This window comes from Camelina sativa, chromosome 14, assembly GCF_000633955.1.
Source record: "Camelina sativa cultivar DH55 chromosome 14, Cs, whole genome shotgun sequence".
Classification (NCBI taxonomy): domain Eukaryota; kingdom Viridiplantae; phylum Streptophyta; class Magnoliopsida; order Brassicales; family Brassicaceae; genus Camelina; species Camelina sativa.
The window spans coordinates 6,172,245-6,185,834 of NC_025698.1; the positions used below are offsets into that span (position 1 = coordinate 6,172,245).

General features: G+C 37.5%; 5 protein-coding genes and 1 non-coding gene across 7 annotated transcripts in view; 3 read left to right on the forward strand and 3 right to left on the reverse strand.

Annotated features, from left to right (window-relative positions):
• Positions 149-1,183, forward strand: LOC104739955 (ethylene-responsive transcription factor ESR1-like). The gene has a single exon (XM_010460437.2). The coding sequence runs from the start codon at positions 188-190 to the stop codon at positions 1,181-1,183; it is 996 nt and encodes a 331-aa protein (XP_010458739.1). The 5' UTR covers positions 149-187.
• On the forward strand, positions 4,592-6,955 carry LOC104739956. The gene is made up of 2 exons (XM_010460438.2): positions 4,592-4,967; positions 5,355-6,955. The coding sequence occupies exons 1-2, from the start codon at positions 4,887-4,889 to the stop codon at positions 6,450-6,452; spliced, it is 1,179 nt and encodes a 392-aa protein (XP_010458740.1). The 5' UTR covers positions 4,592-4,886; the 3' UTR covers positions 6,453-6,955.
• On the reverse strand, positions 7,061-10,485 carry LOC104739957. 2 transcript variants are annotated; one of them, XM_010460439.1, is made up of 14 exons: positions 10,281-10,485; positions 9,561-9,665; positions 9,351-9,462; positions 9,117-9,266; positions 8,937-9,041; positions 8,745-8,828; positions 8,557-8,675; positions 8,360-8,461; positions 8,151-8,264; positions 8,010-8,066; positions 7,803-7,923; positions 7,638-7,712; positions 7,510-7,545; positions 7,061-7,418 (listed from the first exon to the last, which is right to left on the reverse strand). In XM_010460439.1, the coding sequence occupies exons 2-14, from the start codon at positions 9,590-9,592 to the stop codon at positions 7,317-7,319; spliced, it is 1,209 nt and encodes a 402-aa protein (XP_010458741.1). In that variant the 5' UTR covers positions 9,593-9,665; positions 10,281-10,485; the 3' UTR covers positions 7,061-7,316. The 2 variants fall into 2 exon arrangements, with proteins under 2 accessions (XP_010458741.1, XP_010458742.1); XM_010460440.2 differs by lacking the exon at positions 10,281-10,485 and adding an exon at positions 10,018-10,217.
• Positions 11,135-11,207, forward strand: TRNAR-ACG. The gene has a single exon. It is a non-coding gene; the product is annotated as a tRNA-Arg (tRNA).
• Positions 11,495-13,590, reverse strand: part of LOC104739959 (eukaryotic translation initiation factor 4B2) — a 9,184-nt gene continuing 7,088 nt past the window's right edge. The window contains exons 2-4 of the mRNA XM_010460441.2: positions 13,306-13,543; positions 12,163-12,591; positions 11,495-11,923 (exon numbers count right to left, since the gene is read on the reverse strand). Of these exons, the coding sequence (XP_010458743.2) occupies positions 11,893-11,923; positions 12,163-12,591; positions 13,306-13,543 (698 nt within the window). The 3' untranslated portion in view covers positions 11,495-11,892. The remainder of the gene's footprint in view (positions 11,924-12,162; positions 12,592-13,305; positions 13,544-13,590) is intronic.
• The window catches only part of LOC104743282 (eukaryotic translation initiation factor 4B2-like), a 3,343-nt gene continuing 3,301 nt past the window's right edge, over positions 13,549-13,590 (reverse strand). The window contains exon 3 of the mRNA XM_019235387.1: positions 13,549-13,585. Coding sequence (XP_019090932.1) covers positions 13,549-13,585 — 37 coding nt within the window. The remainder of the gene's footprint in view (positions 13,586-13,590) is intronic.

The following is a 13,590-nucleotide window of genomic DNA, read 5'->3' on the forward strand; positions in this document are numbered from 1 at the left end:
TTTGTTTAACTTTTAGTTATATGTATATTATCGTCCTACATTGCTAACACTATATGAAAAAAAAAATGAAAAAAAGAATAACAATTTTATGTACCTATAAATAGATAGAAGAAGCACAATCTCTTTCAAAGTGCCCAACCACCAAAGATTTCACATTTCTCCGCTTAACAAACCCTAGAGACCAAAAATGGAAGAAGCCCTAAGGAACTTCCACGGATCTAACGAAACCGACCCGATTAACCCTTTCACGAGAAACTTCACCAACGCCACATCTTCACCAGTTAACCGCAAGAAGTCTTCAAAGGATACGACAGTCACCGTAGCCGGAGCCGGTAGCAGCACGACGAGGTACCGCGGCGTTCGTCGGAGACCATGGGGAAGATACGCGGCGGAGATACGTGATCCGATTTCCAAGGAAAGACGATGGCTCGGAACATTCGACACGGCGGAACAAGCAGCTTGTGCTTACGACTCCGCGGCTCGTGCCTTTCGTGGAGCTAAGGCTCGTACTAACTTCATTTATCCGACAGCTGTTATTGTTCCTGAGCCAAGATTCTCTTTCTCTTCCAAGAAATCTATGCCGTCCGTCCGTTGTCCTCTTCCGTCTCTACCGTTAGATCACTCTATACATGAGTTTTACGGTGCACCGGCGCCACAACAGAACATAAACACTCAGTCAATCTTCTTACGCGACGCTTCGTGTTCCTCTCGTAAAACCTCGGCGTTTAATAACTCCTTCAACGGCTCATCTTCTTCTCACTCCACACCTAAAACGGCGTCCATTACGTCTTCCGAAAACGAAAACTACGATTCGTTTTTCCCGGAAGAGTCCTCTGATTCTGGTCTATTACAAGAGGTCGTTCAAGAGTTCATGAAGAAAAGCCCCGGCACTCCTCCGCCGCCGCCGCCAACACCACTTCCGGTGAGCAGCCATGACGAGAACTCCGGTGATTTCTCTGGTCTCTTTATCTACTCTGACAACATGTTTCAAGAGACGAAGGAGGCTCCAACGTCGAAACTAGATCTCTACGGGAATTTCCAAGGTAACGACTCCGGTTATTTCGACGGCGTGAGCGCCGCCGTAGACGGTGGCTTAACTTATGGATCGAACGAGTGGGCGTATCAGGAAATGTTGATGTACGGAACTCAGTTAGGCTGTACTTGCCGGAGATCGTGGGGTTAGCTAGAAATATCCATATTCCATAATGATTATGTTTTGTTGAGTTTTGGTGCTTTCTAAATAGTTTAATGTTTCTATCTTTCCCAATGTTGGATATTAACTAAAAAAAAGGTCTTGTACTATTCCGTCTATTCGCTAGTATTATAAATTATGTTATTGCAAAATTATAATCAAGTTTTAGAATTGAACTTTACCTTTATGGGTTTAATTTATTTCCATAAATTATGTTATTGAAAAATTATAATCAAGTTTTAGAATTGAACTTTACCTTTAAGGGTTTAATTTATTTCCATGGCTTTTAAAAGCTTATATCAGCGCCTTCGAATATTTTGATCTTTCAAGTTTATTCTTCTGGTCTTCGTGTGTGTGGAAAAAGTTACTGAGAATACAAGTTTGAAAAGGTCATTTAGTATAAATAATTTTATGTACTCATCAAAAGGAAAATATAGTTAATGTACGTGTAATGATTTAACTACTATCATAACTCATAATCATATGGTAGAATTTTGTTAAGAAGTAATCGTTTGCTTAACCTAAGCGATCTAGCTTATTACTAATTAATAGAACTATGATTCAGAAGGATAGACAAATTCCTATGTTAAGCAATGTTGGCATCGACCCATTTAAAGTGTGAATCTGCAGATGAAAAAGTGATATCCTTACATTTATATGTTTGTAGTCTGAAAAGTGAACTCTCGTTCGTACGAAAGGCAGTGTTTGTCTCTGTCTTCTCCAACTTTTTCGTGCTCTCTTCATTCTATCACCAAAGAAAAAACTAAACACAAGATAATAATAATAAGGGCCCCTAATAATAAAGGTCAAGAACTTTAATACTGACTGACGCCAAAATAATTCAAATGATTTAATTATTACATAATTTTCCCACACGTTTATTAATAAATAATTAAATACTTTAGAATAAACTGTCAATATACTCGATGCAGAAAAAAAAAACTTGAAATATATACAAAATGAGTTTGGTTTATTGTGAATATATGATGAAATGCAATACTTTTTTTGCGGTGTTTTTTTGTGTATTGCGTCGGTGACTCGATCTACGCCACATTTTTATATATGGATGAAAATTAGTAGTATACAACTAAAACAACAAAATGGTACCAAACTAAATGAAGGTACGTTACAAGAATGGTCTCAATATCTTGATTTTGGACACACACACTAACATATGTTACAATTTAATTTTAATGTCTCATATAACTAGACAACTTAGATATTCTTGTTAGGTGCTAACTTTATATATCTCAACGAATTAGAGTGAACTTATACTAGGGCATAGATCATTAAAGGGTGATGGTGAAATTGTCTCAAGATAAAGGCGCAAGGCTAGGGTTAAGACTTAAGATGTATTTGTAGAACACTTAAAGCTAATATTCGGTAGGTGATTGTACATAGATATCATGTATCAGCTATCAAAGTAGGATTGGGAAAATATCCGACATTCGAAATCCAAATCGTTCACGTACCGTAATGATTCTACATTGATTAAAAGCAAGTATGTATGAATCCACCTATTGTATCAGGCTATCAGCTCCACAGCGATAGCATAGAACTATAATAGTTAAACCGCAAAATTTCTCTCCACAACAATTGAAACATGGGTCGCAAAAGACTAGGCCAACTTTGAACTCAGATTTTAGACCCATTATGAGATTCACATCCGAAAACTGGCATTCTTGGACACTTGATTGCTCATTGCTGAATTTACGTCGGCTAATTGCTGTGATATAAATCATTATGTTAATCTTATATAATCTATATGATCCTGGAATACTTAACGGTTGTTTACTAGTAGTTTACTATATACTGTAGTTTGTAAACTCGATGTATGAAAGTGTAGTAACATTTCTTAGCAAAATTAAAATTTACCCTGTTTTCCTTCCTCTTCTTAATTCATACTTAATTTCCCCGACTATACTTAATTATGTGTCATTGAGCGGTGTAAAAAGCCTTTAGATGATCATCATCATTCACATAAGTGGGCTTTGTGAGTTTGTGACTCGTGACGTACCAGCCATTGAAAACCTCTAAATTTATTAGTGGGAGACCTTAAAAAATCAAGTCAACGACGACTAATCAAACACAACGTAACACGTTAACGTATGCAATGCAACTTTAGGGGTCTTATCAACGCATCACTGTTTCCTTTATGTTGAGAAGAAAACGTTAAAAACAAAATCAAATTGCGAAACATGTGAATTATCTCTTCTCTAAAAGCGCCTCAACATTCGTTTTCATATTCCACTCTGTCGAATATTAATACTCATACGTAATATATCAACAACTTGTCACTACAGAAACTGAGGAATCATATTTTTTCTAAACCTTTCATTTTTTTGGGGGGGTCCAAGTAAAAAGAGTTAGATAAGAGATATGAATAAGAGAAGTCAGAAACGATTTCTCAAAATGATCCTATAAGTGAACGACTTTATATAATTGTATAAGTCAATGTATCGCCGACCTATATCACACACAAGTGACGATGATCGACTGGCTTTTGTTTTACAGATTTTATACACAATCATTGAATCATATTGTCTTCATTAACATATTAATAATTCTTCGTTAAAAAGAATTGTTGTTACTACTACACATGAAATGATACCCTCTGTCTACCGGAAAAAGAAAAGATAATTAAATTACATCTAAATCATTAACGAAAGAATCTTTTTTCATTTAACTTTTTTTTAAGGATGTCTAAATGGGCCAAGTAAGCCCAGTTACAAAAAGTGTGAGGAAGAGAGATATTTTTAGAGAGACACGTGTTAAAAGCGTAGTAAATGAAGTTAATTACACGACATACTAATAAACAGAAGAGAAGAGAAGAGAGAGGCGTTGAGTCAGATGTCCGAAGAGGCCTCGTGGTGGGGCCCGAGCAAACCGTTATGCTGCTTTTGTTAAATGACAAAATTAACCTCCAGACAGTCGCGTTTGAAACGGTCATGTTAGAGAAGGGGTTAAATAGGTAAATTCGCGGAATTAAGAATAATTATGAAAGAGGCCCCTCCATTCTCTTTCTTAATCGCGTCGTGCCACCCCATTTCCAGAGAGGACACAGCCTTTTTCATCCCTTCCCTCCTCCCTCCTTCCCCCCCTTTCTCTCTTACTCATTCCTCTTCATCCATTGCCTTCTTTTGCTTTTGAGTTCCTTCTCTGTTTTTTTTTTTTTTTTTGGAAAGTTTCTATTTTTGTTTTGTTTAACTGTGTCGTCTTCAAGCTGAGATTGGAGAGAGAGACTGAGTGATTTGAATTTGTGATTTTTTTTTTTTTTCTGGGGGGAGAGAGAGAGAAGTGTACNAAGGGTTAAATAGGTAAATTCGCGAAATTAAGAATAATTATGAAAGAGGCCCCTCCATTCTCTTTCTTAATCGCGTCGTGCCACCCCATTTCCAGAGAGGACACAGCCTTTTTCATCCCCTCCCTCCCTTCTTTCTCTCTTACTCATTCCTTCTTCCTCCAATTTCCTTCCTTACTTTTGAGTTCCTTCTCTGTTTCTCCTTTTTTTTTTTTTTGGGAAAGTTTCTATTTTTGTTTTGTTTAACTGTGTCGTCTTCATGCTGAGATTGGAGAGAGACTGAGTGATTTGAATTTGTGATTTTTTTTTTCTGGGGGAGAGAGAGAATCAGAGAAGTGTACAGTTCGTTTTTTTGGTGGTTGGCATTTTGGTGGATCTGAGTTTTTGTGGGGGATGTGGTGGATGATGGGAGAAGCTGGTGGACATTACTGTTCTAAGAAGACTGATGATATCTGCGGCGGTGTTTGTAGTCAGGTTTGTTTCATTCAATCTCGGATCTGCTTTTCTTGTTTTGTTCTGTTTTCTGTGAGATAACGAAAGAAACTACATTGATGTTTTCAGAAAACGAGATCTTTCACTTCCTTTTTCCTTAGAAAGTTTCAAAATTTGATCTTTTTGAGATCTTAATAAGTCGACCCACTTCTTTGCATTTGATGGTGATGATGGCATCACTCACCAATTCTGTATTTTGAGGAATTTACTTGGATCTGACTATCTGAGTTTAGATTTATATTCGTTCTTGATTATAAATAATTTTTAATTCAGATTTAAACATTTCTTTACTCGTCTATGTGCTCTGCATATTGTTGTTGTTGTGGAATTAATTATGGTTTCTAATGTTTATTATTATCTATCTGGCAGGAACCTGGAAGATTCTTCAGCTTTTCTAGACTTTGTTGTGCTCTTCGTGGTGTTGATATGAGGACATATATCTTTCTTTTAGTGATTGTTCCTACATGTGTACTAGCTGGTTATGTCCACGGTCAGAAGATTTCTTACTTTCTCCGGCCATTGTGGGAATCCCCACCTAAACCTTTTCATGACATTCCTCATTACTACCACGAGAACGCTTCTATGGAGACTCTTTGTAAGCTCCATGGCTGGGGTGTAAGAGAGTACCCTAGACGAGTTTATGATGCGGTTTTGTTCAGTAACGAGCTTGACATACTCGCTGTTCGTTGGAGAGAGTTGTTTCCTTACATCACTCAGTTTGTTCTCCTCGAGTCAAACACAACATTCACTGGCTTGCCGAAGCCTCTTGTATTTGCTGCACACCGAGACGAGTTCAAGTTCATCGAGTCACGTTTGACTTATGGTACTGTTGGTGGAAGATTCGTCAAAGGGCAGAATCCGTTTTACGAAGAGGCGTATCAGCGTGTAGCTTTAGACCAGCTTCTGAGAATCGCTGGGATTACTGATGATGACTTGTTGTTGATGTCTGATGTTGATGAGATTCCAAGTAGACACACCATAAACCTTTTGAGATGGTGTGATGAGGTCCCTAAGATACTTCATCTGCGGCTCAAGAACTATCTTTATTCTTTTGAGTTCTTAGTTGATAACAAGAGCTGGAGAGCTTCTGTCCATAGATATGAAACGGGTAAAACACGGTATGCTCATTATCGACAGTCTGATGAGATCTTGGCGGATGCAGGATGGCATTGTAGCTTTTGCTTTCGGCGGATCAGTGAGTTTATATTCAAGATGAAAGCTTATAGCCATAATGATAGAGTGAGGTTTGGTCATTTCTTGAATCCTAAGAGAGTTCAAAGAGTTATATGCAAAGGAGCTGATCTTTTCGATATGCTCCCTGAAGAGTATACCTTTAAGGAGATTATAGGGAAAATGGGTCCAATTCCGCATTCTTTCTCAGCTGTTCATCTTCCTTCGTATCTCCTGGAAAATGCAGACAAGTACAGATTCCTCTTGCCAGGAAATTGCATAAGAGAAAGCGAATGATAGATTGAATCTTCACCACATGGAGTCTTACTTCTCGTTCATCTTAAGACCTCTACATTGAGAGAAAACAAAGGCTGGCTTGAATCCTCCTCCGAGGACTAATAACACTTACACAACTGATATATAATCTCTGCAATTTTGTCTGAGGCGTATTGCTGTTGGTGAATGCTGCAGAGTTTTTCATCTGGCACTATGAGAGGATTATTACAAAAGGAAGATTGTTGTATATAGATAGATCTCTTTGTTTCTTCGGGATTCTGATTTCGCATCAGACATGAAAACCTTCATTCTCTGTGACTGTGCATCATCAAACATGAGTTTGTGTTCTTCTGAGTTTCCCTTTTGGGAAGTTTTGCGTCAAGACATTCTTTACTTACCCTTTATGTACATCTCTTTCTCCTTCTCTTGATTTCATTGGGTTTGTTATGTAGACGAGGATTGGTGTTTTGCATGATTTTGTTATTAATAGACTTGTTCTCATGAGTAATGAGTAAAGCTTCTGATGCTTGGATCGAATTCAGATTATTGTTTATAAGGAAGAAGCTTCCAATACATAAACTTAGATAAGGAACATGATCTAGTAATTGTTTTCCAGATTCTGAAACAAATATATGACCCATCACCTATATCATAATTTGAGAAATGGAATAACAACGGTCAAGAACACACAAAAGAAAGAAAAAAAAAAGGAAGGATGAGCTCTAATTGTTCTTTCAAAATTGTTTCCTGTGTATATAGTTGCTTAATCATCATATGAACATTATAGTATGGATTAATCATCATATGAACACTCAAGAACATTTCTAGACTCTACCATGTTGTTTGTTCAATTCTTCACTTGTCTCTCTGTTTGTTTAGTATCTGCTAATGAATCGTTGAGTTTGCTAATTCCTTGAGATACTTCTTCTCGGAACTCGCCATTCGGCTTTGGAACATTGTCCATTCCCGTTTACATCTGTCTCTCACCTTCGCAACAAAACCATATAACCATCATCATCAATTAGTTAAAAAGAAACCGCTAATTCTCTGTTACAAGCTGATGTTTCAAAGTTCTTACCCCTTGCCACCCTGCTTTACCGTCTTGTGCCTCTCCCTGGTAAAAAGAAAACCAAAAAAATATATATGAATCAGTATACGAACTAAACAGAAAACTTGTAATGAACTTGAGAAGGTATTATCTACAACCTGGCTGCCTAAAGAAGGAAGCGATTGATGAATGATCCATTGAGAATCCACAACTCCTATCTTCTCATGTGCAGGCTATTTGTTATATTAGGAAAGTTTTTAGTAGATAACCAAAACACATGTCCAATGTTTTTCACAATGAAGGATGTAAGGAAAATGATAAACCTCAACACATTTACGGAGTGCGAAATCAAGACCCCAACCGTGAACCAAGTCGTTCTGGATCAAATGCCATACGCAACGCCAGGCATCTCTTGAAAAAACTGGAGCCATTATCTCTATAAACCTGTGAAAGTATCAAGTGGAATCAAGATTATTGTATTGACTGAGATGAGATCTATGTTATTGTGATGAACAGTTGAGACTACGTACGCGGCACAGGGAGGCAAGTGAGGATCATTGCATCGACCTGGTTTCTCCTTGGCATCTCTAGTGATTAGATTTTTCAGAAAGAAACGATTAGTTACTTAAAGTTTCCGCCTTCTGCAGTTTGAAATTTGTAAAGTTTCTTACTTGTGAACTTCTCCTTTGGTTTTTCTCTTTGTTATCTCCCATGTAATCTTTTTTTTAGACTCCACTGCAGGCTGCGATATCTCTAGACCGTGTTTCTTTATAAGCCTGATGTACCTGCAGAAGAGAATGAAACACATATTCACATTTGCTGGACTAGGTTCGTGTGGCGATTTAAAAATCTTCCATTAGAAATGAGCAAGAAGACGCACTCTTGTACATCGAAGTTTTCAAGGCTGAGGTCTTCATCCCAGATGAATACATAGTCATAAGGTGCCACGATGTCAGGATGCAGAAACCTTTTAGCATACCACCTTGTGATGATATTCATAACCAGAGAGATTCAATGGTTAAACAAGCTAGCCTCACGAAGATTCCAGTAGTTATAGCAAAGTATAGTTATGTTTACCATTTGGTTTGCTTTGGCACGCTCACGTGTATTGCGCGTGTGGACCATTCGAATTCATCCCATTCTGTGGTTCGTCCATCGTAGTGGAACAGAACAATTGTGAAATCTTCTTCTGAAAACTGCGGAAAAAAAGAAGAAAGACTCTAAGCTTTTTGCAGAAAGATAAGAGAGCGTGCATCAGTTTTTACCTTCTTAACACAAGCATCAACGTTTACTTTCTGACCAAAACCGACAGTAAATGCAATGAGATACTTTGGCTTCACAGGAACATCCTAAAGAAGCAAGACACAAGAACAAACCCACAATCAGACAGTTCAATGCTGTTGAAAAGATGAAAGATTCCCAAGATCAAACAATAAAGGATCAAACCATTATATTACCTCCTCAGGTAATCCCCAAAGTCTGCGTAAGTAGTAATCTGATTCAGATGCAATGATACCAGGAGTCAGCATCTCTGCACCTCGGGGATTAGATGGAACCCAAATCTGCATAGTCCTCATTAAGATTAGTTTACAAGATCTTGTCACTACCGCTAAAATATAAAAGAGAAGGAATTATGCCTTCCACTGCGGTGCATCACTGGAATTATCCCCATGTAACGGACTCCTAGATGACCATGTATGCAAAAGTGTTTCACTTGGTGTTTCTGGTGTCTCATCTTCTACGTAAGCAATATCAACAGAGGGAAGAATGCTAGAGGGAAAATTCAGCTGAAACCACATGAAACAAGATATCAAGCATAGTCTTGAGAGAAAAAATATGAACAAAAAGCTAAAGATAAGAAGCTAGCTCACTTTTGTTAGTGATAATGTAGGGAACGATATCCCCACGAAGAAACCGATAACTATTCCTACGAATGTAGCTATAACGAGTCTCATTCCATCATTAGTCTTTTTACCATTCGAACTGCAAACAAAGGACATGACATACAAATTCATTTGGTTAGTGTGATCAGCTTAAAACATGAATCAAGCAATGAGCTCAGGATATGGGTGAAAACTAACCAGCGACTCGAGTTGTCTGTTCGATTAGCCATGTCCTAAATCCCGTTAAGCTCACCAGAAACAAAAATCATTCAATGGATTCTTCAATCTCTAGAAAATTCTTATCTGCATCACAATAAAAAAGTAAACTTTAGATTCAGATCCAGTCCACAAAACTGAATTCAAGTAGAGAGATTTACAAGTTATGGAGAAGAAGTTATAAAACTAGTGAGCTAGTAATACTAAGCTTGAAGCTAATAAAAAAGAGCAAACAACCTCAAAGACGGAAAATTTTGAGAAAACTCTATGATAATTGCTTCCTAATCAAGACATAAATATCGTTTACACTCCTCAGATCGAAATCTGATGCGATTTTCATTAGCAAATTGTAATCTGTTTCATGGAACGAGACCCAAAAAATCCAAAAGATTGACAACTTAAAAGCAAGATCCATGTCATGAATTGGAGAATTACTTACTAGCAAGTAAACAAAGTAACGAACTTTGAGCTAATTTAAGGGACAAGACACAACCTAAAAGACGACGAATCAGATTCGAACATAAGAAGGGTAATCTCTCCTCGAGTAACAGAAGTAGTAAAATCACGTTACAAACAATAAATGAAGCGAGAGAGAAGCAACAACAACGGAGATAGAAAAAAAAAAAAAAAAGGGTCGAAGTAACGGAGCAAAGATCGTTGGATAACGTAAAAGGATGTAAATTTAAGCAATAAAAGCAATACCCAGAAGAGTGGAACGAATCAAATCTCAAGAGAAGCCGAAGCCGTCGTCTTTGAATTTATTTTTTGTTTCTGATGAACTTAACTGAGATATATATATTTTTTTTTGAGGCTGGCGGGTTAAAGAATTGAGTTAATTAAAAGGGGAAAACAAAGCAGAGAGGATGAATCAATAAAAAGAGAAAGTCTTTTTGGATTCAAAAGAACAGCGTAGTTGTGTTTTTGAATTGATCCCCATGTGACGCGACTTAAGGGTAATGTAGGTCAATAGAAAAGTTGACTTTTTTGACTTGGCTTGCGATGACACTAAAGGCATTTTTTTTGGCTTGTGAAGACGCTAAAGCTTTTCCTTGTAAGTCGGTGATTCTTCCACTCCACGTGTGTGAGTGATCAATGAGAGTCTCAGAGATTAGAGTCATGATCTGATAAAAGACTGCGATTCTAATTCTAGGGCTCATGATCCAAAGATGATGATATTGTAACTTTTGTGTTTTCTTTTACAAGTTAGAAAACACAGATGATGAAAAGAAAAACACATTTTGGTTAACATTGACCAACAAATGATACAGTGGTTATCGTCAGTATGCTTCTTATAACTTATAAGTTGAGGGTGAAAAGATCTCGTCGAGGCTCCTTTATGAGAGAGATGTCATTAGCTTTTTACTGGCCGGAAACAAAAACAAATACGCAATTCTATTCATCTAAATGAACTAGTACAACTTCTTGTGATTGAACTTTAAAGTGATATCTAAATAACGGTGAATATAAAATGGCTATGTTCATCAGTAACTAATTCCAAAGGCCTTTCGATTGTATATTATATTGATAAATGACCATTTAAACAAATGGAACAAAAGGACTTCATGGCCCAATGGATAAGGCGCTGGTCTACGAAACCAGAGATTCTGGGTTCGATCCCCAGTGAAGTCGTTCTCTTTTTTTGTTTTTTTTGTTTTTCTCTGTTTATTTCCTCATAATTGATTTCAAACGGATTCTGAAACGATAAGAAAAATATTCTTCTGTAAATCATCAAATGCAATCTTTGCAATAGAACATAATGAATAAGGCAAGACGATAGCCTTATAAGCTGTAATTGGAAGAATCTATGCTTTCTTCGTTTCTGCAATGTTTTTTTAAAAAATTCCGAGTCTTCTTTATAATTCAACATGATCTATGCGCAAAGAAGCCAAAAATGTGAAATATCACTTCAACCAAAATGACACAAATCTCCACAACTTTGAAAAAGAAGATAACAACCAGAAAGTGTTTGTAAATCGAATTTTTAAACAGAGAAGAAGAACAGAACAGAGTCTCTGTCTCCAAAATTGTGAAGACACATCAATTGTCACAAGTCTTGCGCCATGCCGTTTCACGAGCAAAAGACCAAAAGAACAACAAGAACGAGAAACCATTAGGCTTCAATTCCGAAGATGAACCAATGAAAAACAAAAAAACAAAAAAAAACCTCCTAAATTAGGTTTTTTTTCAAAGGAGATGAATGTTTCTTATTAATATTATTGCAGCTTCTCTCTTATCCGTCTTCTTCAAAATCTGGGAATGGTGTGTCAACCAAACTCCAATCTCATCATTCCACGTTCATCTTTCGCTTCCTTCTTTACCATCCTTGCCTTGGTGATGACGATGACCTGCGAAGCCAGAAATCCGAATTGTCAGTTTACTCGCATCTCAAGATCGTGATGCAAGATGCAAAAAGAATCAGTAGGAATGACTCAAGTTTGGATCTTTATACTAAAGTCAGCATCCATACTAGGTTTCTAGACTTTCGGGTGCAATAACAAATCCAGATAAAGTAGTAGGCTTTTGAATGTGGAATACATATTGTAAGTTCGTTGTTTGTAATGGGATTGAAGCAGAGGTTAATAACCTGTCAAAGTTTCTGTTGCTGAAGAATCCACGTTCCTTGCTTCCTTGGAAGTTTCTTCGATCATCTACTTGTCTTGGCCAATTATCACCTGTGCCACGTGATCGAGGTCTTTCCATGGAATCGACATTCCTAGACTCATCAATTGATCCAGCCCGTGAATGAGGTCTATCTGAATAGGAATTTCTGCTTGCACTGGATCCAGGTCTCTCGACTGCTCTTGGCCTGAACCTGACTTTGTCGTCCAACTCACGGATCAGTAAGTCCAGGTCCTTCTCTTTCTCACGTATAAGATCCGGTAGATTATCGTTGTGATTTTCGGCTTCTGGTTGAGATTCCTTGCTCTCAGGTGCGATGGCTGCTTCCTTCTCGGGTTTCTTCCTTAATTCTTCGATCTCTTCCTTCAACATTCTCTCTTCTTCTGTTTCAGGCCTGGAATTATTTGTTTCATAAGACAGATATGAAAGTGAGACAAATAGCTACTTGGCAGATGATGTAGAAAGTCATCAACATTATCAGAGAGACCATGCGTTAAATCAACTGAACTAGACACAAAACTCAGTTGAATGTGAGACCATGCGTTAACAAAACAAAAACTCAAGCTAAGATATGAGATGTCCCAAAAAAAGGCAAGATTTAGCTTACAAGTTACACGCATACAATTCTATAAATTCCCAGAGAGGCTGTACAAACTGAGAGAACAAACACGTGTGAATTGGTCAAAGCAATGGAATGGGTACTACTACACATTCCGTACTTCGCATGAAGTGACTAGGTAATGAATCAAACTTTCGAGAAGAGTCTATCCTGTGTTTAAGAGTGCTTAAAAGGACATATATATTTAACATGCCAATCAGAAGAAAACCTATAGGCTACAACTTAAGAAGTCAAGTCAATTATCTTCCATTTTGAATTTGAAACACTAAGCAGAATTGGCAAAACTATCTATAGTTATTAGTTTGCATACACATTCCCACCCTCTAATGATTCACTAGTTAATATCACTTCAAAAATCAAACTTTCCGGTTCAGTATGCAGAAAAAACGGATTATTTGAGAATTCATATTCAAACCACCGCGGCAACATAGAATTAAAGGAAATCCACATTTCTCAGAAAAAATAAAGAAAATCCAGATGAATAAGGACCTGTCAACCCTGCGATGCTCGAGTTCAGAATCCATCTTGCGCCAATCTTTCCCTTGTTCTTCGAGCAATACTTCCCTAGGCTTTGCATCGCCAAAAGGATTCACCTTTGGTCTCGGTTTCACCACATTCTCCACATTGTTCAGTGCTGTACTCTCAGACCTGTTAGATTGAGCACTTGATGGTCGACTAGATTGTGCGCTAGATGGTCTGCTCGTTTGTCCCTTCTTGGCCTCAATATCTGAGTCAATTTTCTTCCAGTCCAATCCTTTCTCCGCCAAAACTTGC